The sequence below is a fragment of the Bufo bufo genome, chromosome 10 (assembly GCF_905171765.1).
Source record: "Bufo bufo chromosome 10, aBufBuf1.1, whole genome shotgun sequence".
NCBI lineage: Eukaryota > Metazoa > Chordata > Amphibia > Anura > Bufonidae > Bufo > Bufo bufo.
The window spans coordinates 45406487-45431753 of record NC_053398.1 but is presented as its reverse complement, the minus strand read 5'-3'; the positions used below and the strand labels follow the sequence as shown (position 1 = coordinate 45431753).

The window sequence follows — 25267 nt, the reverse complement described above, 5'->3', positions numbered from 1 at the left end:
AAGACAGAAGATTTAATGTAATTATAGAATTTACATCCTCTAATGTGGAGTCTTCTGTTCTAAGAAGATAAGACCTTTTTATCACTTTTACCCAACTAAAATGATCTTCAGGGACAACCAATGTCAAGCATTTTAATGTAAAATGTCCGTTACCATATGATAATTTATCCCTCACAATGGGATATAATTAAGGCTACTTTCACACTAGCGTTCGGGGCTCCGCTTGTGAGTTCCGTTTGAAGGGTCTCACAAGCGGCCCCGAACGGATCCGTCCAGCCCTAATGCATTCTGAGTGGATGTGTATCCGCTCAGAATGCATCAGTCTGGCGGCGTTCAGCCTCCGCTCAGCAAGCGGACACCTGAACGCAGCTTGCAGCGTTCGGGTGCCCGCCTGGCCGTGCGGAGGCAAACGGATCTGTCCAGACTTACAATGTAAGTCAATGTGGACGGATCTGTTTGAAGTTGACACAATATGGCTCAATTTTCAAACGGATCCGTCCCCCATTGACTTTCAATGTAAAGTCAAAACGGATCCGTTTGCATTATCATGAACAAAAAAAAAAAAAAATTTTTTTTTTTCATGGTAATGCAAACGGATCCGTTCTGAACGGATCTCAGCGTTTGCATTATAGGTGCGGATCCGTCTGTGCAGATACCAGACAGATCCGCACCTAACGCAGGTGTGAAAGTAGCCTAACACGTTTAGTTAGTTTTCATGCACTGACATTTCTGAAGTTTATAATCTGCCTTCTGTTGCAGGCTATACTACCATTTGGAACTGAGAAGATCACAGAGCCTTCCTGTCCCATTGGTTTTTGCACACAGCGAGTCTTTGCCGAGGTGGATTAGGAGCAGTGCCTCCTTAATGGACATGATGCAAAAATGGGAGGACTATCAAAGGCAACTGATGCCTGGACTGTTCTGTATTAACGTGGACATGCAGGCCACGCTCTACCACCATCAACAACCACAACAGCCCCAGATCTCCATGGACCCTAACAGCCTCCTGATGGTGGAGGTGACCAAACCCGATGTCTCGGAGACCTCATGAAAACCATACTTTGTAGATGAACACCACTGAATAGAACTTTTTTGGTTTGGTTTAGGACCTTATCGCCTAGTGGTCTTTTTATATTGAGTGATAATCATTAGACCATGGTCATCTGTGGCATTCAACTACATGCTACTTCAGTCTGGCCAACTTTTGATGGGACTTGAATGTCCATATCTAGAACATCTGTACTTCCTAATGCACGCTGGATAAGGAGGGACACACCAGATACTCATATGTAGTATTGAGTAACAGTTTTACTGGAAAGTAGAGGTATGGGGGTAGCAGTGTAATATTTTACACTTCTGTAAGTGGATGAATGAAAACTGCAAGTGATGCAAGAAAAAGCAGGTTCTGCAGATACCTCGTGAGTGTCAACCCATTGGACTGCTTCTCACATATTCACATAAATAGAAAAGTTCAGTCATTACATTGTACTGGCCTGTCTCATAATTACCATATAGACAAAGTATGGTATAGACCGCCATGAAGCTGGCTGGACCGAGATCTCCTTCCCTGTATGAAACCATGTAGTCAGAGTCAATACTGAATTACAGTTTTTGTGTTTTTATATAGAACCTCTATAGAAGAAGAAAACCTCATTGTGAGTGGAGTACAAGACGTAGTCATGGTCAGCAGAGCATTTCACCAAGTTAATATAGTTTATAAATTGATTTGTATCATTTTACCCAGTATGGGGGAATCACGTTTTTCATCTCTGATCAGTAGAATCCCAAAATGAGTGAATAGGTTCTAGTAGCATGCACCTATTCACCGTCATGCAATGTTCCCGAGGTGTCTCTTGCAGATGGTAATGGGGAGAGTCCCGCTCCCTGAATGACGAAGACGGCAGGGCGGGGGAGCACACTGATGTACCTGGATAAGTGTATGTTTAATGAAAGGATTGTATGTGATTACTATTGACTGACCATTGAGACGTTAAATCCACGTTCAACATTTAGGGATGTAAAGGATAACATTGAAGGTATCACACCTAGGGTTTCCTTTCTGGGTTGGCTTGTTCATGCTCCTCGTGGCTTGCAGCACCTGAAAATCTGCCTGCTCCTGTGTAGCATAGTCTAGTGCAGGGCCTGTAGGATCTCCAGTTCCAGGACTGGTTGATGTGGGTGGCAATCAGTCCGACTATTTATTGTGTAGGTTTTATGTTGCATCAGGACAAACCCTTTTTTTAAAAAAAGAATCGGGTGCGGCGATCTGATCAGTGCCGCTGCAGCTTCACTAATCCCAACATTTTATGTTGTGGCATAAAAAAAAAAAAAAAAAAGGCTCTCCTTGTCATGCGTGGACGTGCCGGATCTGCCAAAGAGGAGCTGCTCATACAAAGTGGCTTCCCTTTTTTGGGACCCTACTCTATGATGACCCTATGCCCATAGAACATATAGGCAGGGTTGCCGTCATACGACAGCCCATGGCATCCTGTAGCTGTCTCCGACCCGTGCCTGACAGTCCCCTAACTCTCCACAGCTCAGTACCAATCACCTATTTCACGGATCTACGCCTCTGTGGCTTGTACTTAATTCATAGAACCTAAATGATAACCCGTGGCTTGTAGTTGGAGCGGGCACACAGTATTTTCTCTATTACCGTAATTTATTGGTTGGTTTGTGTATAGCATTTTATCTTGTGTACAGTGCGCCTTTAATACTGCGCTGCCTTCTATATAGCGACATTATAGATTTTGTTTTAGTTTTTTATCTTTAAACAGGTGACACCAATAGGACAGCCCAAACTATTTCACCTCAGGGAAGCTGTTCCCCAAAATATTCTTTGTCTACCTCAGATTGAAGTGTTGCCACAACAAAAAGTTTTAGTCTGCCTCTGCGTTATTTAGCGGTTTCTCAGCGATTTTTTTCTTTTTCGCCACATATTCATTTTTCCTTGTCGGTGTGTCTTACGTGGCGCTGTATTTCCATTGCGGCAGACCTAGTTTTAGCATTACCGGCGGCGCGGCCTGTTTGTTCTTTGTCGCCTGCTGACTTGTCAGAGTAGTCAGTAGGCGCAGGTTTTCCAGGACTTCATTGTTTGAGCCGAGCGTGGATGTTTGCTGAAGTTTATTGTCAAACAGCATTAAAAAGGTATGGAAAATGGCGTCACTGAAGGTCAGAGAAGGTTCTGTGTAAATGAAGCCTATGCATTGTATGATGAAAAGTTATACAATTTTCTAATATTATTTGTGTACTTGAAGGGGTTGTGCAAGAATGGGAGGCGGACGTGGTCGGACCTGTAAAGGGAAGATGACAGCTGCTTCCCAGCCCTGGTTCCTCGCTCCTTCTCCTCCCGGCCTGCGATGCTCTGCTGCGCTTCTTCGCTGTAAACATCCAGTTTGACATTGCCTGCGGCCAATCACTGGCTGCGATGGTGACCGGATCCCCTTATGTCATATGACCATTTTTCATGATATAAGGGGAGTTAGTCACCGCCATGGCCAGTGATTGCAGGCGTCGATAAACCGGATGTCTACAGCTAAGCATCACAGGCCTGGAGGAAAAGGAGCGGGGAGCCAGGAAGCAGGTAAGTAAGCTTTCCTTTACAGGTCCAGTCGAGAAGGGGGTTTGCGAACCTTCCCCCCCTCTCCCCCCATTCTTGCACAACCCCATTAAGTCCCCCCCCCCCCACTTCATTTAGATCTCTGCTTGCTGTCGGTTAATTGAAACATTCAGTGGCTGAAAACCTGTCCTCATCAAAAGAGCACCGTGGTACGTTTTGTGGATGGAATTTATTAGGACCGGCCTTTCATACACCAGTTTCAGTCAGAGAAAAGTGGCAAGAGTGGCATAACAAAGTTTTTTTTTTTTTTTTTTGTTTTTTTTTTTTTTTGTCCGAAAACTGGCAAAAGTTGTATGATAAATTCCACCCATTATGTAATGAAAACTACTGCAGCTTTGCAATAGATTTATTTATAGCTTTATTAACATAAACATGACCCCTGCGATTCTCTAGACCACCATCTCCTGCAGCATGACCTCATTTATCAGGACTGTCGAACAGCAAAACTGTCAGGCACCGATCAGAGCTCAGCCTTAAATTTTTGGAAGCAGTTTGAGTAATAAGGGCTATCAAAGACTAATAGATGTTCACCAGACTGTGACTATTCTAGTTTTAACTACAACCCCAAAAAACCTAGATTGTAATTTCCAGCATGACCGGACAGCCAGTAGCTGTTTCCCAACAGCTGGAGAACAACAGGTAGAGCCTGCTCACCTGCACCATCTATACATGGCTTCATCAGGTAGAGCTTGCTCACCTGCACCATCTATACATGGCTTCATCAGGTAGAGCTTGCTCACCTGCACCATCTATACATGGCTTCATCAGGTAGAGCCTGCTCACCTGCACCATCTATACATGGCTTCATCAGGTAGAGCTTGCTCACCTGGCACCATCTATACATGGCTTCATCAGGTAGAGCCTGCTCACCTGCATCATCTATACATGGCTTCATCAGGTAGAGCTTGCTCACCTGCACCATCTATACATGGCTTCATCAGGTAGAGCCTGCTCACCTGGCACCATCTATACATGGCTTCATCAGGTAGAGCCTGCTCACCTGCATCATCTATACATGGCTTCATCAGGTAGAGCTTGCTCACCTGCACCATCTATACATGGCTTCATCAGGTAGAGCCTGCTCACCTGGCACCATCTATACATGGTTTCATCAGGTAGAGCCTGCTCACCTGCATCATCTATACATGGCTTCATCAGGTAGAGCCTGCTCACCTGGCACCATCTATACATGGCTTCATCAGGTAGAGCCTGCTCACCTGCATCATCTATACATGGCTTCATCAGGTAGAGCCTGCTCACCTGCATCATCTATACATGGCTTCATCAGGTAGAGCCTGCTCACCTGCACCATCTATACATGGCTTCATCAGGTAGAGCCTGCTCACCTGCACCATCTATACATGGCTTCATCAGGTAGAGCCTGCTCACCTGGCACCATCTATACATGGCTTCATCAGGTAGAGCCTGCTCACCTGGCACCATCTATACATGGCTTCATCAGGTAGAGCCTGCTCACCTGGCACCATCTATACATGGCTTCATCATGTAGAGCCTGCTCACCTGGCACCATCTATACATGGCTTCATCATGTAGAGCCTGCTCACCTGGCACCATCTATACATGGCTTCATCATGTAGAGCCTGCTCACCTGGCACCATCTATACATGGCTCCATCAGGTAGAGCCTGCTCACCTGCATCATCTATACATGGCTTCATCAGGTAGAGCCTGCTCACCTGCATCATCTATACATGGCTTCATCAGGTAGAGCCTGCTCACCTGCACCATCTATACATTTCTTCATCAGGTAGAGCCTGCTCACCTGGCACCATCTATACATGGCTTCATCAGGTAGAGCCTGCTCACCTGGATCATCTATACATGGCTTCATCAGGTAGAGCCTGCTCACCTGGCACCATCTATACATGGCTTCATCAGGTAGAGCCTGCTCACCTGCACCATCTATACATGGCTTCATCAGGTAGAGCCTGCTCACCTGCACCATCTATACATTTCTTCATCAGGTAGAGCCTGGTCACCTGCACCATCTATACATTTCTTCATCAGGTAGAGCCTGCTCACCTGGCACCATCTATACATGGCTTCATCAGGTAGAGCCTGCTCACCTGCATCATCCTATACATGGCTTCATCAGGTAGAGCCTGCTCACCTGCATCATCTATACATGGCTTCATCAGGTAGAGCCTGCTCACCTGCATCATCTATACATGGCTTCATCAGGTAGAGCCTGCTCACCTGCACCATCTATACATGGCTTCATCAGGTAGAGCCTGCTCACCTGGCACCATCTATACATGGTTTCATCAGGTAGAGCCTGCTCACCTGCATCATCTATACATGGCTTCATCAGGTAGAGCCTGCTCACCTGCACCATCTATACATGGATACATGGCTATATCAGGTAGATCACATATGTTAAGGTGTCAACATTTTAAGGAAATGATAAGTGTTTTCATATGTCTTTGTTTAACCTGGTATTCAGGATTTATATGACCGGACACACAGGCTACAGTACTTACATTTGCCAATTACCACTGCCACCCATACTTTCTAAGCCCATTACTTCAAGGAAACAGTCAATAGGAAAGGAACCACCAGGAATCCTGATGCATCTATGTGGACATTCAGATTACCATGTTGTGTATTATATGTGTATATACTTGCCGTTTACTGCACTTTCTTCTTTCTGGCTGGCACTGACAGCTGTTAAAATGTAACTAGAACTGCTTTTAATGTATGTATATATATAAATAAAAGGATTTATGATTGCATAAGAACGTTGTCTCAGAGTTGTCATTTGCTTTTAGAGGAGGAAAATAGGAAAAAAATATGATGAACCAAAAGGTGTGCTAAAATATTTAATAAAATAACAATAATCGTGTACACTGTTATGGGGGATCTACGGATGACACACTGTTATGAGGATATTTGGGAGATCTTTGGATGACGCACTGTTATTTGACTATAACCCCCCTCATCCTTTAGAATACACCCATTTACTGTAGTACATTGGTGTATTCTTAAAGATGAGGGGGGTTATAGTCACATTTAATATTAGAACTGTCCAGAGTCTATAATGTAATTGGCCTGTGTTTATATAGAAATGACTATAACCCTCCTCATCCATAAGAATGCATCTATTTACTGCAGTACATGAGTATATTCTTAAGGATGAGGGGGGGTTATACTCACATTTAATATTAATACTGTCCAGAGACTGTCATGTAATTGACATGTGTTTATATTAAATGTGACTAAAAACCCCTCATCCTTAAGAATGCACCCATGTACTGCAGTACATGGGTGCATTTTTTTGGATGAGGGGGGTTATAGTCCTATTTAACACACCGTTTTTAGGTCAGCCCCTGAGCTGTCACTTACCAGGGACTTTAGGTGACAGGGGATAGAACAGGGCGACGGAGGCCACTACCACTCCTTCCTCCCTCCTATCTCACAGCAGTTCCATTGGTGGTCTGTGGCAACAGCGCTCATGGCCGGACTGGAGGGAGGGGGTAAGCTTATTGGTGGAGGCGGCAGTTCCCGCCGCCGCACACCACCAATCAGCATTACGTGCAGGCGGCAGTGCAGTGGAGAAGAAGAACTGCTCTCCTCCCCCTTCCTCTTCTATGGAGCGGACCCAGGCAGCAGCTGCGTACTATGGACGTGCGGGCTGGCGGCATTCAGCCTCAATGAATGCTTAACTGCCGCCTCCCGCCCCACACTTAAATGGCGGGATCAGGAGCAGGCTAATTAAAAGCTCCTGCAACTCTGCAATACTGCTGGCCTGCTTGATTTTCGACAGATTCGCTCTTTAAGACGCAGTCACTTTTTCCCCCCACTTTGGGGGAAAAAAGTGCGTCTTATAAAGTGAAAAATACGGTAAATGGCCTATTGACAGGATAGGTCATCAATATCAGATCGGTGGGGCTCTGATTCCTGGGACCCCTGCCGATTAGCTGTTTGAACAATAAGAACAACAAGTATATGGGGCGCCACAGTATGTTTTCCAAGTGAATAGAATAAAACGGCACAATTGGTATAAAAAAGAGCAATCTTATCTTTTAGCTCATGAAAAGTATACACATAGGTGGTATACATAATGATTAGAATTATAACCCTAAAACATACGCTAAAAATCATAATAGGCCAGTTGAATCAAATATGTCACTTACTTCACTAGGCAGGGGGGTGTACAAGATAAACTCGACACTTGACACCCTCTCCTCCCACCACGTCCACAAGGATGATGACCCCAAATACTTCCAAACATATTTATTAGAAACAAGCTTTATTAGCAGTTGGAAGAGGCACTCGCCGGAACTCTGGTGAACACATCGGCCTCTTCATAGCTCACCAAGCACAGTGCCGTACATTATATAGAAGCTGTGCTTGATATTGCAGCTCAGCCACATTCACTTGAATGGGACTAAGCCACGCCTAGGCCACGTGACCGATGTACAAAGACATCACTAGCCTAGAAAGGGGCCTTAGCGTTCACAGAGCTCTACCTTCTCTTCAAACAGCTGATCGGTGGGGGTTCGGACCCCCACCTATCAGATATTGATGACCTACCCTGAGCATAGGTCATCAATATCAAATTCCCAGATAACCCCTTTAAGGTTGTGTTCACATCACGTGTTCCCTGTCCACCTGGCTGTTAGGTTTTTGTAAACAAAACTGCTATAAAAAACATATCCCCTGGCGGTCCCAGGGAGAATAATGTGAAAAAAGTGGTTACTTTTGCATCTGTTTTGTCTGCCGTCTGTTGCTAATATTTGGATGACAGAATATCATTGTCTACCATGCTTTTGTCATACCTCCCAACTTTTGAAAATTGCAAAGAGGGACAATATGTGCAGCTAGCATCATGGCAGTATTTTTCATACTAGGCCACGCCTCTAACTCCGCCCAAAGTATAATTACTGACTCCGTCTGAACTGCAGCAGCTGGGGATCAGTTAGGTGAGTATCAGTTCCTTTATTTTTTACAGCATATGGAGCCTCTGGGACAATTATTTTTCTTGCGCTTCAATATCCATATAAATATTAGCACATAAATCATTGGATTATAAATATTTTAAGGTCCAAATTGAACAAAATAATGAAGTTCTGGTCTAATATACATGAAGAAACCATACAAATAGTTTAGTAAGGATCAATTAGTACATGTATTAATGCACATTTAAGCATTAATTCCCCAGGTCAAAAAGAGGGACATTTAAAGGGAACCTGTCACCAGAATTTTGTGTATAGAGCTGAGGACATGGGCTGCTAGATGGCCGCTAGCACATCCGCAATACCCAGTCCCCATAGCGCTGTGTGCTTTTATTGTGTAAAAATTACGATTTGATACATATGCAAATTACCCTGGGATGAGTCAGAGCTCGAAAATATGACTCTTCTCTGGTCACACAAGTAAGATATGACTCTTTTATGTTAATTTGCATAAAATCCTGTACCTGACTCATCTCAGGTACAGGACTCATCTCAGGTTAATTTGCATATGTATCAAATCGTTTTTTTTTTTTACATAATAAAAGCACACAGAGCTATGGGGACTGGATATTGCGGATGTGCTAGCGGCCATCTAGTAACCCATGTCCTCAGCTCTCTACACAAAATCCCGGTGACAGGTTCCCTTTAAGGATCAAAGAAGGGCAGAGGGACTTGGGTCAAAAAGAGGGACACTTGAGAGGCATGCTTTTGTGCCCTCTAAACAAGTTTGTTTCTTAAAGAGGACCTTTCATCTGGAAAAACATTGTGAACTAAGTGTCATGATCTGTACAGCGGCGCCCAGGGATCTCACTGCACTTACTATTATCCCTGGGCGCCGCTCCGTTCTCCTGCTATGTCCTCCGGTATGTTCAGTCACTTGGTTATAGTAGGAGGAGACTTCTCTTGTTCTTCTGGGCGTCTCCTTCTCCCAGGCTGTGAGCTCTGCTCTGCGATTGGCCAGCGCTACAGCCTGGGAGAAGGACACGCCCAGGAGAAAAAGGGAAGTCTCCTCCTACTATAACCAAGTCCCCTAAGTCTCCGCCTACTATAACCAAGTGACCGAACATACCGGAGGGCATAGCGGGAGAACGGAGCGGCGCCCGGGGATAATAGTAAGTGCAGTGAGATCCATGGGCGCCGCTGTACAGATCATGACACTTAGTTCACAATGTTTTGCCAGATGAAAGGTCCTCTTTAACATTAAAATGGATGTCGATCCGTTTAAGAGATCCATAACACAGTTACACGAAGAGGATACTAAAAACATGATGGGAACACATCCCAAAAGTTCCTGGCATTTCCCAATAATTTTTTTCGCTGCTTGCAAACATGTAGCTTTGTTTTTAGATGCTTGGAGTATGTTGTTATTCTGTTACTCTATGATATCCATGTCATACCAAAATTCTGAAAAATTTGATAAAAAGATTTAAACAAAAATGTTGACATCATGACTGAGGATCAGATGGTAAACTCTGTGCAGGCGATGTCCCAGTCAAGCACCTCTTTCTATCTACAGTCCCACTCCCTGCCAGTGTCATACACACTCAATCCAAATTATAATCCCAGCAAAGGAACTAACCACCAATGACAGGATTAGATAAACCTCAGACCACAAACAACCCAACCCTAATGCATATATCGGATTTTCCTATGTAAATATCTAGCTGCAGCCCTCTCATAGTAAGGTTTCCTGCTTGTCACAGCAAACACAACTCTGCAGCACCATGAATTTGTATTCATTGTCCTGGCTGCGGATGAATATAAATGTGCCCACCATCACTCAACCCTTCCCCCTAATAATTCTCAGTTAGAGGATTGGACGAATAGGGCATTTACATTGTGCATTCCTGTGTAGTATCCACTTTATGTTTAAGATTGTTGTGTTGCTTTTAAATAAATCTCCCAGGTTGCAGATCTCTTGTAGCCTGCAGCAGTGAGTGGAGGTGAAGCCTATTGACATGCATCAACGAGCGTTCGTAGGACCATTCATTCTTGATAATTGGCCTGAACATTGTGCTGTGTAAACCCAGCCTTAGGGCTCATGCACACGAACGTATTTTCTTTCCGTGTCCGTTCTGGTTTTTTTTGCGGACCGTATGCGGAACCATTCATTTTAATGGGTCTGCAAAAAAAAACGGAAGGTACTCCGTGTGCATTACGTTTCCGTATGTCCGTATTTCTGTTCTGCAAAAAAATGTCCTATTATTGTCCGCATTACGGACAAGGATAGTACTGTTCTATTAGGGGCCAGCTGTTCCATTCCACAAAATACGGAATTCGCACGGGCGTCATCCATATTCTTTGCGGATCCATTTTTTTCGGACCGCAAAATACATACGGTCATGTGCATGCGGCCTTAGTCTAATCAGTTAATAGAACACTTTTCCACCTAATTTTTGGATCTCCCATATGCCTTATAGTGAACTGTAGCTTACAAGCAATATACACCGCTCAATATTGAAATTACAACACCGAGAAGGACCAGCCATAAGATCATAGGCAGACTGGCCATAGACCCTACAGGGAAATTTCCAGGGGGGCTGATGTCCAGAGGGCCGCCCAAGCCCTTCTTTTGGCCGCCAGCCAGGTACATAAAGATCTGATGCTGTCAGCATCTTTGTGCTCCTGGCCAGTGGCCACAGGTGTCCTCCCGAATTCTATAGTTTTATACTCTGGCGTGGATGGTAGTATTTGGTTTTGCAGAGGCAGTATTTTGTGCTGCACTGTAATATTTGGTTCTGTTGGGGCAGTCTATTGTTCTTCACTGTGGTATCTGGTTCTGCTGGGTTTTTTTCATGTTGCACTGTGGTATTTGGTTCTGCCTGGGTGGTATTTGGTCCTGCATTATGGTATTGCTGGCCCTGCCTACTTCTGTTACCCACCATCTGTCAATTTAGACCCGCCTAAAACATGGGGCTACTTTTAGTTTTGTTTTTTTAGGGCCACTTTAAATTCCCAATCTGCTCCTACGTAAGGTTATGCAAATCCAGGAAGTAGCAGGTGTCTCCAAGATCTGCACTGCAGATTATCACATTTCAAGCACCTAGCTCCAAACTGCAGCATGTGGGAGGGGCATAAAAACCAGATTGAAAGCAAAGTTTTTTTAGCCACATAAAACTTAAAAAATTGCATTAAGTCGTATGACATTATTCTGTGATGCCTCCTGTTCACTGATGTTCCAGTTATCACCAAATGTCTCAATCTGAGAGGGCCAGAATCCTTAAACTGACAGACCTTGGCTTATCAGATCACTACACGCAAAGGTCAAGACGTGACTGTTCAGTGTTGGATTGGTCTTGGTGGTTGGGAGAATGAACTGGAATGATAGCAAGGGGTGCACATTAGCGATCCTCTGCATAGATGGATCAACTGATTAGAAGAATGGCACGTAGTGATATATTCTGTGCTGCAAGTGAAACTGGACGTCACATGCCAAGCCTAGGGCGGCAAACAGTGTCTACACAAACCATCAAAAGGTGTTTTCAGCACATTGGGCTAGCCAGGCTTCCAGCTACAAGTGTTCCATTAATTTCCCACCACTGCTCTTAAAGGCTATCATGGTGCACAGCAAGACAGCAATGGAGGCTGGAGATCATGTGGGCAGTGCCATGTAGAGGCCTTCACAAGGGAATGTCACACTGCTCCTATTCCCAAGATTATGGTGTACAGTAGCCATATTCCTCTAGTCATCTATTCAGGTTCACTAACAACTCGGTGTTACATTGATTTGGTTGTGGAAGCAGTGGTACGGCCATTTCTCCAAAGTGTCCCAGGAGCCGTTTTTCAACAGAATAAGGCCAGGCCGCATGTTGCTTGTGATACTATGAGCAGCCTGCGTGGCCTAAACGTGCTACCATGGCCTGCAGCGTCTCCGAACTTGTCTGCCATCAAGCACATCTAGGACATCGTTGGTCGGCAATTGCAAAGGGAGGTGCCAGTAGTGGATCTTTATGATCTACGTGCCCAAGTGCATTCAGCGTGGCAGAACATTCCTCAGACAACCATTAATAACCTCACTGCATGCCAAGGTGCATAAGTGTCTGTATTTCTGCGCAAGGTGATCATACTTGATGCTTAGTAAATCAAGATGTTTTGAATATTGTATTTCCATTTTTTAGCATTTGCATATCATTAACATGTCTATTGATCCTGTGATTTACATAATTCCATACCATTTCTTTCATGGTGTTGCAATTTCAATGTTGAGAAGTGTAGATTTACCGGTATTTTCAACAGTAGCTTTCTGCACTGTCCGAGAAAGCTAGTGAAGCACCCAGCATAGTATGAAAGTCTCAGGAATTAGATAAGTCGCTAGATGACGTCCTTCATTAGTATGCAGGTTTCAGAGGACTGACTGCAGCAGTGGAGAGGATCGGCACTGGAGTGGCAGGAGATTCAACAGGTTTTTCTGGCCATCCCACTCCAACAGCTAGAATTGTGCCAGTCTCAGAAACCTTTTTGAGTCTCAGTCTGGCCCTGATATAGATTAATTGATGATTGTATGACGTGAACCTTACCTGTATCCTAACCTGTTTCTGTGGGTTAATTTGACTCTTGAATTGTGATGTCTCAGATCTCTTTGGAGTATGCCTGTGCCTGTGATATGTTTATATATGATACCTCATTATATCTCCGTGCACTTAAAGGGCTTATCAGGGAATGACATTATAGGGCTACCAGCAACCTGTCCTAGAATGTGGGCAGGACTGGTTGCCTCCACTTGCAGAGCTGCCGAGGGTTGTGATGGGGACGGGCCTCACTATGCTGCTCTACAATAGATGGTAATGATGTGATCCTGCCTACGATATGCCACCATGGCTGAGGAGCCTGACAGGAACGTTCACCAATGTATAGTATATGCAGGTGCTGGAGAGTAGTGTGTAGTGAAGCCCGTCCCCTCACCCACCTAGGCAGCTCTGCAAAAAGAGACAGCCAGTCCTGCTCACATTCAAGGGAAGGAAGCTTGCAGCCATTTTAAATATATCCTAGAGAACCCTGTTAAGTGTGCCATGTAACCTGTAACATGGATTATAGGCCGTGTGATATGCCATTATGTGTCTTATGCTACTGAGAGACACCAGGCAGGTAACCAGATAAGTATAGGCACTAACATGGATTAAAGTGTCCTATATGGACTTAACCATGGGAAAAGTGTATATTTAGTCTATGATGACATCACAGGTAGCCTGGAGAGCATTGCTGACACTTTGAGAGTCAAATACGTTGATACAGGATGTCAATGGATTATGTTGAGGAATGCACTGTGACTGAATATGTATTGCACTGTGTTTGACATTTGGCATTGGTGGCAGTGAAGGATTCATTTTACCAGGGTCATGCCAGAAGCATCCTCACACATGGCCTCTTATAGGAGTACATGCAGAGCCTTGGAGAAAGTCCCAAGAAGGCAGCATAGATCGATGCTGGAAACACCACAGCAGAGCGAGAATATCAGCAAAAAGTGGAGGTGAGTGGAACCTGCCAATGTGTGCATCCCCTCGGGTCAAAAAACTGCTGACCAATCACTGCAGAGCAGGGGTAGCCTCTTTGAACTGACTAGTCCCTGTACCCTGGAGCAGCCTATCACCGGTGGAGAAGTAAGGTCTGTAACTGAGAGAGCAGCCAGCCTGGCCCCGGAGAGACATGTGAACTGTGTGCAATATGTCTGTGTCTCATTGAGAGAGATGCTGCAGTGCTGAGCTGAGTATTAGAGCACCTCACTAGCGCCCTCTATGTCTACTTGAGTAAAAACCTCTAAGCTAATGTCCGAATTCTTCACTGGAACTTTTGTCCCAAAAGAGAAACATTAAAGGGGTTATCCATGAAAATAATCTCTCATCTATCTACAGGATAAGTGATAAATATCAGATCACAGGGGGTCCAACCGATGGGACACCCAATGACCCTGAGAATGATGAGTCCCCGAGACCCAGTAGTGCGCCGGCAGTCCGCCACTCCATTCACTTCTATGGGGCTAACAGAGCGCTGTCTGCATCAGCCCCATAGAAGTGAACAGAGTGGTGGAACGACACGCACTCTACCGCTCCACTCAGAGGGGGAATTTAGAGAACTCTCGTTGTCGTCTTCGCTGGGGGTCATTATTTGTCACCTATGCTGTGAGATTCATTTTCTCATTGATTTTCTTTGCTCCTAGTCATCCGGTCTGGCGTAATACACATTACAGTTCTGTGCTGGATTATCAGATATACTGGATTAGACATAGGTCTACATCAGGTGTATACATTGATCTCATAGGGCCCCATAGCAAAACTTAGTATGGGCCCCACTCCACCCATTTTCCCATTATGTGTGTCAAATAGTGTTGAGCGAACTTCTGCTTTAAGTTCGGCGTCTAAAGTTCGGCTTCCGGTTAGCGGAGAATCCCGATATGGATTCCGAATTCCGTTGTGGTCCGTGGTAGCGGAATCAATAATCGACCATTATTGATTCCGCTACCACGGACCACAACGGAATTCGGAATCCATATCGGGATTCTCCGCTAACCGGAAGCCGAACTTTAGACGCCGAACTTAAAACAGAAGTTCGCTCAACACTAGTGTCAAACACTCCCAGGTATAGCGTCGAATGCAAACTGTAAATCCTCAGATTTATGAAGAATTTACAATCTTGAATTTTTTATAAAAAAATAATAATAGTTATATATATATATAGCCTCATCCATTATATTTGACTTCTAAATCAGAAAAGTTGAATATATGCATCACAAATATGGTGATTATTCTGAACATATTTCTCAATGTATTTACATCAGACAAGTGTCATAAATCCATTGATAAGTCTACTGCTTCCCTGAACACAGTATATTATAAAACTAACTGCCTGCAGCCACCACTAGGGGGAGCACAGTGCAATGGAAGCTGTACGTAATCTCTTTGCACTGAGCTTCCCCTAGAGGTGACTGAAAATACAGGAAATCCTGTTGGTAACCGGAGAAGTTCAATGCTGGGCCTCTCTCCAGTTGATTTCCTTCAGGGTGGGAGGTCTGTCTCCCATAACCCCAGTCTGATACTTTGTGGGTCCTGCTGGCCCCGGTTCATTTTACTATGATGATGTCACAGAATCGTGTGACCTCACCACATCATGAAATCCTGTAAGGTTCTATAAAGAGCCGCCGACAGTTCAGTTCACAAAAGATTTTTTGAAAAGAAAAAAGGGCGTTTCATGTTTGCTGAATGATGTGTAGAATGACAGAACGTGTTTCTGAGCTCGGCTTTCACATTGACATTTGATCGCCAGGAGCTTTATAGACACTCACGTGCACGGCCGCCGGAGGGAAAAGTGGAGGCTTAATGTTGAAGACTTTTCTTCACCACAGGGAAACATTGAGGTTATAAGTCTTGATGTCGTCATTCTATTGCAATTTACTGCCAACCTAGTGATGCTGTGCAGCCCCATCCATAATGAGAGTGCCCTCTCTGCTGCTGCTGGTCTTCTGGTCTGGTAAAATGACACAGTAAGGCGGCTTTACACGGCCCAATGTTTGGGGCGAATATCTAGAATGAACATTTGTATGAACACTCATTCCAGATAATCAGGCCCTGTAAGGCCTCTTTCACGACATGAGCGGGACGGATTAGCTCCGGATGCGTTCAGTGAAACTCGCATTTTGCAACAAAGTTCAGTCAGTTTTGTCTGAGATTGCGTTCAGTTGTTCCGTTTTTTCCGCGTGGGTGCAATGCGTTTTGATGCGTTTTTTCACGTGCGTGATAAAAAACTGAAGGTTTACAAACAACTTCTTTTAGCAACCATCCGTGAAAAACGCATTGCACCCGCACTTGCTTCCGGATGCAATGCGTTTTTCACTGAAGCCCCATTCACTTCTATGAGGCCCGGGCTGCGTGAAAATCGCAGAATATAAAACATGCTGTGTTTTTCACGCAACGTAGAACTGATGCGTGAAAAAAAAGGTTTATGTACACAGACCCATTGAAATGAATGGGTCAGGATTCAGTGCGGGTGCTATGCGTTCACGTCACGCATTTCACCCGTGCGGAAAACTTGCTCGTGTAAAAGGGGCTTAAGGATTTCGCAGATCACCGGATGAACGAGCAAAACGCTTGTTTATCGGGTGAAATGACTTTTGGTGTGGACGACTCAATCTTCATTCATCTAAACAGCACGCTGCTGCCCAGAAACAATGAATCTGTATGGAGGCAAATTATGGCAGTGACCATTGCCCATCCCTGTACTGTGGAGGAGATCTCTGCATGTAAATGTAGCGCTTAACCTCCACTGACGAGCGGGTGATTGTCCTTCTCGACAATTGCCTGCTCCATTGGGCCATGTAAACCCACCTTAAAAGGGGTTGTCTCATCTCGCTGTTACTAAGGCCAGATGAGACACAGTCCCGACCACCTCCCCAACTCAGGAACAGCATAGCTTGCTGTGCTGCGCTGTTTCAGTAGTTCTCATGCACGGCAATGAGAGCTACTGAAAGAGCAGAAAGCCATAGCACTCCGCTGTTTCCCGGCCAGGAGGTGGTTGGAACTGTGTCTCATCTCACCATAGTAACGGCGAGATGAGACAAATCCTTTAAGTCATAGCGGTCCTGGAAAAATGTGCTGGGTTATCAGATAAAAAATCTTTTATATATGATTTAAATAGTATGTTCAGCTTTGCAACCATTAAATAATGTTCCCTCATACAACCAGCCAGAATGCTTACATTACCTGTCATTACATTACCTATAGTGCCGCTATCCATGCTCTTGTGCTGCTCTCGTCCACTCCTCCTCCAAAATGCGTGAGCAACCTCGGGTTGTCATAAAACTGGGGGGAAAAAGGACTCCAGTAGAATGGACCAGCAATGTCCATAAAAATGACTGTTTATGGGGTCAGTCTATTCAGGTCACACAGTGTAGGATATCTACTCTATAAGGCCCCTTGCACACACTGTTCATTTATTACTATGATTTTATATCATTTACTTAAAGGGCATCTGTCAGCAGATTTGTACCTATGACACTGGCTGACCTGTTAGGGTACTTTTGGGGACAAAACTGAACGAACTTGAACAGAGGGCATCAGAATGAACAGAAAATCGGATCCGTCGCCCGTTGACTTTCAATGGTTTTAGTGATGGATCCGTCTTGTTCATTATGGAAATAATACAATTGGATCTGTTCTGAACGATTGCAGACGGTTGTATTATTGAATGGGTGCTTTTTCGCTCATCCCCTGATGGATCTAGCAAAAACGCAGATGTGACAGTAGCCTAAAAATAGTATTATACCTACAGTACATTGCAATATTTAGAGGGTCATTTATCAAATCCGATACGTCAGTTTTGTGGTCTAAAAAAGTCGCAAATCATGGCAACCACGACATTTCGTGTTGTTGCCACTTTTCACAGTGTTCTATGTTTAAGAGCTAAAAGTGAGATTAGACCTGGGCTATGGCTCACTTACTATGTGCGACTTTTGGAAAAGTCACAACCTACACCTGGTGTACTTTTACACATATAGGTGTAAACCACATTACACGCACGCCAAATATATTATTAAGATGCGCCAGTTCATTAATTTGGTGCAGGCACATAAAGCAAAGACAGGCTTATAACTGACCCAAAAACAACCACAATCGATAAATGACCCCCCTAGTATTTAAAGGGGTTCTCCGGGAGTTCAATATTGATGACCTGTCCTCAGGATATGTCATCAGCATCTGATCCGTGAGGGTCCGACTCCCGGCACCCTGCCGACCAACAACTTGAAGAGGCCACAGTGTTCCGGTGACTGCTGCGGTCTCTTGCTGGGCCAGTGATGTTACATTCATCGGACACTTGGACTGAGGCCATGTGAATGGGCCTGAGCTGCAATACCAAGCACAACCACTATCCAATGAGTGGTGCTGTGCTTGGCATGCTGTAAGAAGGCTGCAGCGCTCACCATAGTGCCACCACCTCTTCAAACAGCTGATCAGTAGCAGTGCTGGGATTCAAACCCCCATCAATCAGATACTGATAAACTATCCTGAGGACAGGTCATCAATATTCTACTGGGAAAATAAGGTACAATTCCTGTTCAGATATTTAACCCTCTAGCGCTGCAAAATCCCGGACACAAGTGAGCAGAGAGTCCACACAATGAAATAGAAGAAAATGGATTGCGCTGCAGGAGAGTATACTAAAATGATTAAAGTCCAAAAGTTACTAATATTTTCTTTCTTATGTAAATCTGCGGTCAAATGGGTTCATCCATATACAGGGTGGGCCATTTATATGGATACACCTTAATAAAATGGGAATGGTTGGTGATATTAACTTCCTGTTTGTGGCACATTACTATATGTGAGGGGGGAAACTTTTCAAGATGGGTGGTGACCATGGCGGCCATTTTGAAGTTGGCCATTTTGAATCCAACTTTTGTTTTTTCAATAGGAAGAGGGTCATTTGACACATCAAACGTATTGGGAATTTCACAAGAAAAACAATGGTGTGCTTGGTTTTAACGTAACTTTATTCTTTCATGAGTTATTTACAAGTTTATGACCACTTACAAAATGTGTTCAATGTGCTGCCCATTGTGTTGGATTGTCAATGCAACCCTCTTCTCCCACTCTTTACACACTGATAGCAACACCGCAGGAGAAATGCTAGCACAGGCTTCCAGTATCCGTAGTTTCAGGTGCTGCACATCTCGTATCTTCACAGCATAGACGATTGCCTTCAGATGATACGAGATGTGCAGCACCTGAAACTACGGATACTGGAAACCTGTGCTAGCATTTCTCCTGCGGTGTTGCTATCAGTGTGTGAAGAGTGGGAGAAAAGTGTTGCATTGACAATCCAACACAATGGGCAGCACATTGAACACATTTTATAAGTGGTCAGAAACTTGTAAATAACTCATGAAAGAATAAAGTTACGTTAAAACCAAGCACACCATTGTTTTTCTTGTGAAATTCCCAATAAGTTTGATGTGTCAAATGACCCTCTTCCTATTGAAAAAACAAAAGTTGGATTCAAAATGGCCGACTTCAAAATGGCCGCCATGGTCACCACCCATCTTGAAAAGTTTCCCCCCTCACATATAGTAATGTGCCACAAACAGGAAGTTAATATCACCAACCATTCCCATTTTATTAAGGTGTATCCATATAAATGGCCCACCCTGTACATCAAACACAACTGCGGTGTGGAAATCTGAAATAAAATAGAAACCGCACAATGGTGTAGTAACTTCTAGAAAGGAGTGTCACCTGGTCACAGGTTATACTCACAAGACTCAGATGATAAAAAGCGTAAAGAATCGGCTCAGCACTGTCATCCACCCAGGAGCTGCACACCTTAGATGCCGTTCACTAGACCACACGGACGAACAGGATCTTTAGCTGCTTGTACGGAATCTTGCACAAGCACAAGCCGACTCCCAAAATGAATACCACTTTGGCAAGATATCACCAAAACTTTACACTCTTCAAGGTCTCGGAGGAAAGATATCAACCAATGGTGAAGTACATACCACAGTGTTAGGATAAAAAGGATTTATTATACTCACAAAGAACGCAAGTTTTGGAGCAAGTTTAAAACAAGTACAAAGTGCCCGACCCGGGTTTCGCCATGATGCTTCGTCTGGGGCGTGTGTTCCTAAGTACATGCAGCTGAATATAAAGGATCCAGGGAACCTCCCCTGTTGGGCGTCATGAGACTTTTCAGATAAAAGTTTCTTCTAAAATATATATATACACAAACATGTATACTGTCCTCCCCCGCACACAGGCGGGTTGGACACATAAAAATAATTACTAAAAAGCAAATAAAATCTAGTACAATCTTCTTTGGGACCTACATCTCCCTATCATAGACAACGCGGACCTATTATACAAACATCATAGATTTTAAACTATGCAAGCATTCACATCACATTCTATATTAAGTCCCTGGGGTTGAATGGTGTTTAGTAAAAACATCCACTCCACCTCCCTTTTATTTAGTATTGAAACCCCCCCCCCCCCCCGTATAGGGGTGCGGACCAACTCAATACCAGTAAAAAGGAGCCCCCTGGGATTTTTTTGATGATGGATTTTAAAGTGAAGGGAGACACTATGGGTCTCCAATCCTTTTTTGATATTACAGATATGTTCTTGCACTCGAGTCTTCAAACTACATGTGGTTCTCCCCACATATTGGAGGCCACACGGGCACTCCAACAAATAAATGACACCCACATTATTACATGACAGATTGCCTTTTATTTTAAAACTAGTGTCTGCTTTTTTAAAAAAGCAGACACTAGTTTTAAAATAAAAGGCAATCTGTCATGTAATAATGTGGGTGTCATTTATTTGTTGGAGTGCCCGTGTGGCCTCCAATATGTGGGGAGAACCACATGTAGTTTGAAGACTCGAGTGCAAGAACATATCTGTAATATCAAAAAAGGATTGGAGACCCATAGTGTCTCCCTTCACTTTAAAATCCATCATCAAAAAAATCCCAGGGGGCTCCTTTTTACTGGTATTGAGTTGGTCCGCACCCCTATACGGGGGGGGGGGGGGGGGTTTCAATACTAAATAAAAGGGAGGTGGAGTGGATGTTTTTACTAAACACCATTCAACCCCAGGGACTTAATATAGAATGTGATGTGAATGCTTGCATAGTTTAAAATCTATGATGTTTGTATAATAGGTCCGCGTTGTCTATGATAGGGAGATGTAGGTCCCAAAGAAGATTGTACTAGATTTTATTTGCTTTTTAGTAATTATTTTTATGTGTCCAACCCGCCTGTGTGCGGGGGAGGACAGTATACATGTTTGTGTATATATATATTTTAGAAGAAACTTTTATCTGAAAAGTCTCATGACGCCCAACAGGGGAGGTTCCCTGGATCCTTTATATTCAGCTGCATGTACTTAGGAACACACGCCCCAGACGAAGCATCATGGCGAAACCCGGGTCGGGCACTTTGTACTTGTTTTAAACTTGCTCCAAAACTTGCGTTCTTTGTGAGTATAATAAATCCTTTTTATCCTAACACTGTGGTATGTACTTCACCATTGGTTGATATCTTTCCTCCGAGACCTTGAAGAGTGTAAAGTTTTGGTGATATCTTGCCAAAGTGGTATTCATTTTGGGAGTCGGCTTGTGCTTGTGCAAGATTCCGTACAAGCAGCTAAAGATCCTGTTCGTCCGTGTGGTCTAGTGAACGGCATCTAAGGTGTGCAGCTCCTGGGTGGATGACAGTGCTGAGCCGATTCTTTACGCTTTTTATCATCTGAGTCTTGTGAGTATAACCTGTGACCAGGTGACACTACTTTCTAGAAGTTACTACACCATTGTGCGGTTTCTATTTTATTTCAGATTTCCACACCGCAGTTGTGTTTGATGTATATGGATGAACCCATTTGACCGCAGATTTACATAAGAAAGAAAATATTAGTAACTTTTGGACTTTAATCATTTTAGTATACTCTCCTGCAGCGCAATCCATTTTCTTCTACATCAATATTCTACTCGTTATGTATTTCTAAAGGGAACACTGCATGGAAATAAAATCACGCTAGTTAACATTTATGCCCCTAATGTAAAACAAATTCCGTGGCTTATCAAACTATTACAATCCCTACAGGATTTCAGGGAAGGTTTGTTGATATTAGGAGGGGATTTAAACATAGCTCTAGACCACTCCCTGGATTCTACCTCGGTTGTGCCTAAATTTACGTCTAAACAAATTGGCAAGCTGAAGAGAATGTTAGCTTCCCACCAAATCTCAGATACTTGGAGAATAGTCTACCCAGATAAGAAAGACTACACCTTTCACTCTGCGGTGCACAGAACCTATCAGCGCTTAGACTATTTATTCTTATCCAATCATATATTGGAGAGAATTAAGCAAGCAACGATTGGTGATATATTGGTCTCAGACCATGCCCCGGTCTCTTTGATGGTACAGTTGAAAGGTATTCCACCCAGGGAGTGGTCATGGAGACTAAACGAAACTCTTTTAGAGAACGAACAGGATAGGCTTAAACTAGAGAATAAACTAAATGCTTTCTTCGAGATTAATGCTTCTCCTTCCATGAGCGAAGCTATAGTGTGGGAATCACACAAAGCTTACATCAGAGGTGAACTTATAGCCTTAGGAGCCTGGGTACGCAAACAGAGGACTGCAAAAATAGATTCTATAATTGCCCAAATTTCAACTATCGAAAATATTAACAAACTTTCTCCCACGGATGCTAACTTCGTAGATATCACCAAATTAAGAAGCCAGTTAAGAGACCTTTTAAATATAAAATCCGCCAAAAACCTTAGAATAGCCAAATTCAAACAGTATCTTCATGGCAACAGAGGCTCTAAACTCCTCACACAAATGATAAAGGGACAAAGAGAAAAAGCATTTATACCTAGCATAAAAACTGATAAAGGGCTTACCGTCTCCAATACGCCTTTTATAGCCAAAGAATTCGCCAATTTCTACTCACAACTCTACAATTTAAAACAAGATGACCCTTCTCATACAGCCGTGAAAATAGATTCATTCCTTAAGTCAGTTCAGGTGACGAAATTAACTGAAAACGACAGAAATGCATTACTAGCGCCAATAACAATAAGCGAAGTCACAGAAACATTAGCAAGTGTCCCTCCCGGGAAATGTCCAGGGCCAGATGGTCTACCTATTATATATTATAGGAAATTCCAAAAAGCTCTTATCCCGCATTTTACAAACATGTGTAACTCTTTATTAAAAGGGAGTTCACTTCCCTCACAAACTCTTATGGCCCACATTTCAATAATCCCCAAAGAGGGGAAAGACCCGACTAAATGTAGTAGCTATAGGCCAATTTTCCTTCTTAACTTGGATGTTAAGCTTTGGGCTAAGCTGCTGAGCCGTCGTGTCGCGGGGCTCCTCCCCAAATTAATAAATGAGGAACAGGTTGGCTTTGTCAAAGGCAGAGAGGGTAAGCATAATGTTAGCAGAGCTCTGCATGCTATTTATTATGCAAAAAAACATAATATCCCCCTAGTGCTTCTTGGAACGGACGCAGAAAAAGCCTTTGACAGAGTCAACTGGGCTTTCATGGAGGGAGCTCTGCGGCACTTTGGTTTCCCACCTGAACTCATAGACGCAATTTTCTCATTGTACCGTGGCCCTTCAGCTAGAGTTTTGGTTAATGGTGTTCTGTCTCCCCCATTTAATATTTTGAATGGGACGAGACAAGGTTGTCCCTTATCCCCGACCTTATTTATATTAACCCTAGAATTACTTTTACAGAAGATCAGATCTTCTGAGGTTGTCAAAGGTTTGCACGTCAGAGGGAGGACCCACTCTTTGGCAGCTTTTGCTGACGATTTGTTATTGTTTATAACTAACCCCAAGGAAGCTATCCCGGAAATACTGAAGACCTTAAAGGATTATGGGGATATCTCAAACTTTAAGGTCAACTATGATAAATCAGAGATTCTAAACATTTCGGGCAACACTCAACATATGGATGAGATTAAGTCACATACTTCCTTTCAGTGGCCAAAGGAGGCTATTAAACACCTAGGCATCATGTTACCAGCAAACCCCAAAAACCTCTTTAGGCTTAACTATGTCCCACTTTTTTCTAAAGTTAAAACCTTCTTAAATTCAGTCAAACTCCCTTATCTGTCCTGGATTGGCAGGAAAAATCTATTATCCACTTATGTACTTCCCCAAATATTGTACACTTTAAGATGCCTCCCTATCCCGCTATCAAATAAATTTCTCTCAGACCTTCGTAGCCTTTTCACCACATTCCTTTGGCAGAACAAAAGATCGCATCTGGCTTACCCCCTTATCATAAGGAAAAGAGCAAATAGAGGTTTATCACTACCTGATGTTAAGACCTATCTACATGCCATTCAGCTGGAAAGGTGGATGGACCTAAATAGATTTAATAACAATGCTTTATATGCTGACTTAGAAAAAGCCTTGCTGGGAGAAGAAAATATACACCTCCTATGGGTCAAGGCCCATTCACTTAGCAAAAGCAAGATATTGAGTGATATCACTCGTTGTATGATACAATACTGTGGAAGATCAGATGACTTAAATCTCTCGGCTAATTTATTATCCCCCTTAGCCCCCTTATCGGTTCTACCAACTTTTCTTAAGCCCAAAATTAGTGGGAATTATAAAGCTTGGAATAGCCTTTCCAGCATTAAAATCTCTGAACTAAATAAAGCCACAGACATATCTGAATTCATTCAGAATACCTTAAGGCGTATCCCTAGACACATTAGGTCAGATCTTGTTGACATGGACATCACTCTCACATGTAGGAAATTTAAGAAACTCCATGTAACTCCTACTGACCCAACCTGGATAGAAAATTTTACCTTGATTGCATCTCCCCAAACCAAGATACTATCTCGATTATATTCTAAATTAATGTTAGATACCTCTCATACCCGACCTTACTTTCTCCGTTTGTGGGAAAAAGAGCTTGAAATATCCCTGTCTGATGAGGAAGTTAATTTTATTCTTAGACATTCACATGGGTTTTCCAAATGTGTCCGTTTACAAGAAAACTCATACAAGAATTTTTCAAGGTGGTATAGAACTCCTAGCTTTCTCCATTGCATATGACTTATACCCACAGATGAATGCTGGAGGTGTAGGGCGGGTTCAGGAACCATGTCCCACATTTGGTGGTTTTGTGATAAAATTAAAGTCTTTTGGAAGAATG

General features: G+C 43.5%; 1 protein-coding gene across 1 annotated transcript in view; it reads left to right on the top strand.

Moving 5' to 3' along the window:
• PNPLA2 (patatin like phospholipase domain containing 2) overlaps positions 1-5503 on the top strand; it is a 48080-nt gene extending 42577 nt beyond the window's left edge. The window contains exon 9 of the mRNA XM_040410443.1: positions 760-5503. Coding sequence (XP_040266377.1) covers positions 760-1051 — 292 coding nt within the window. The 3' untranslated portion in view covers positions 1052-5503. The remainder of the gene's footprint in view (positions 1-759) is intronic.
• Positions 5504-25267: the final 19764 nt, after the last annotated feature.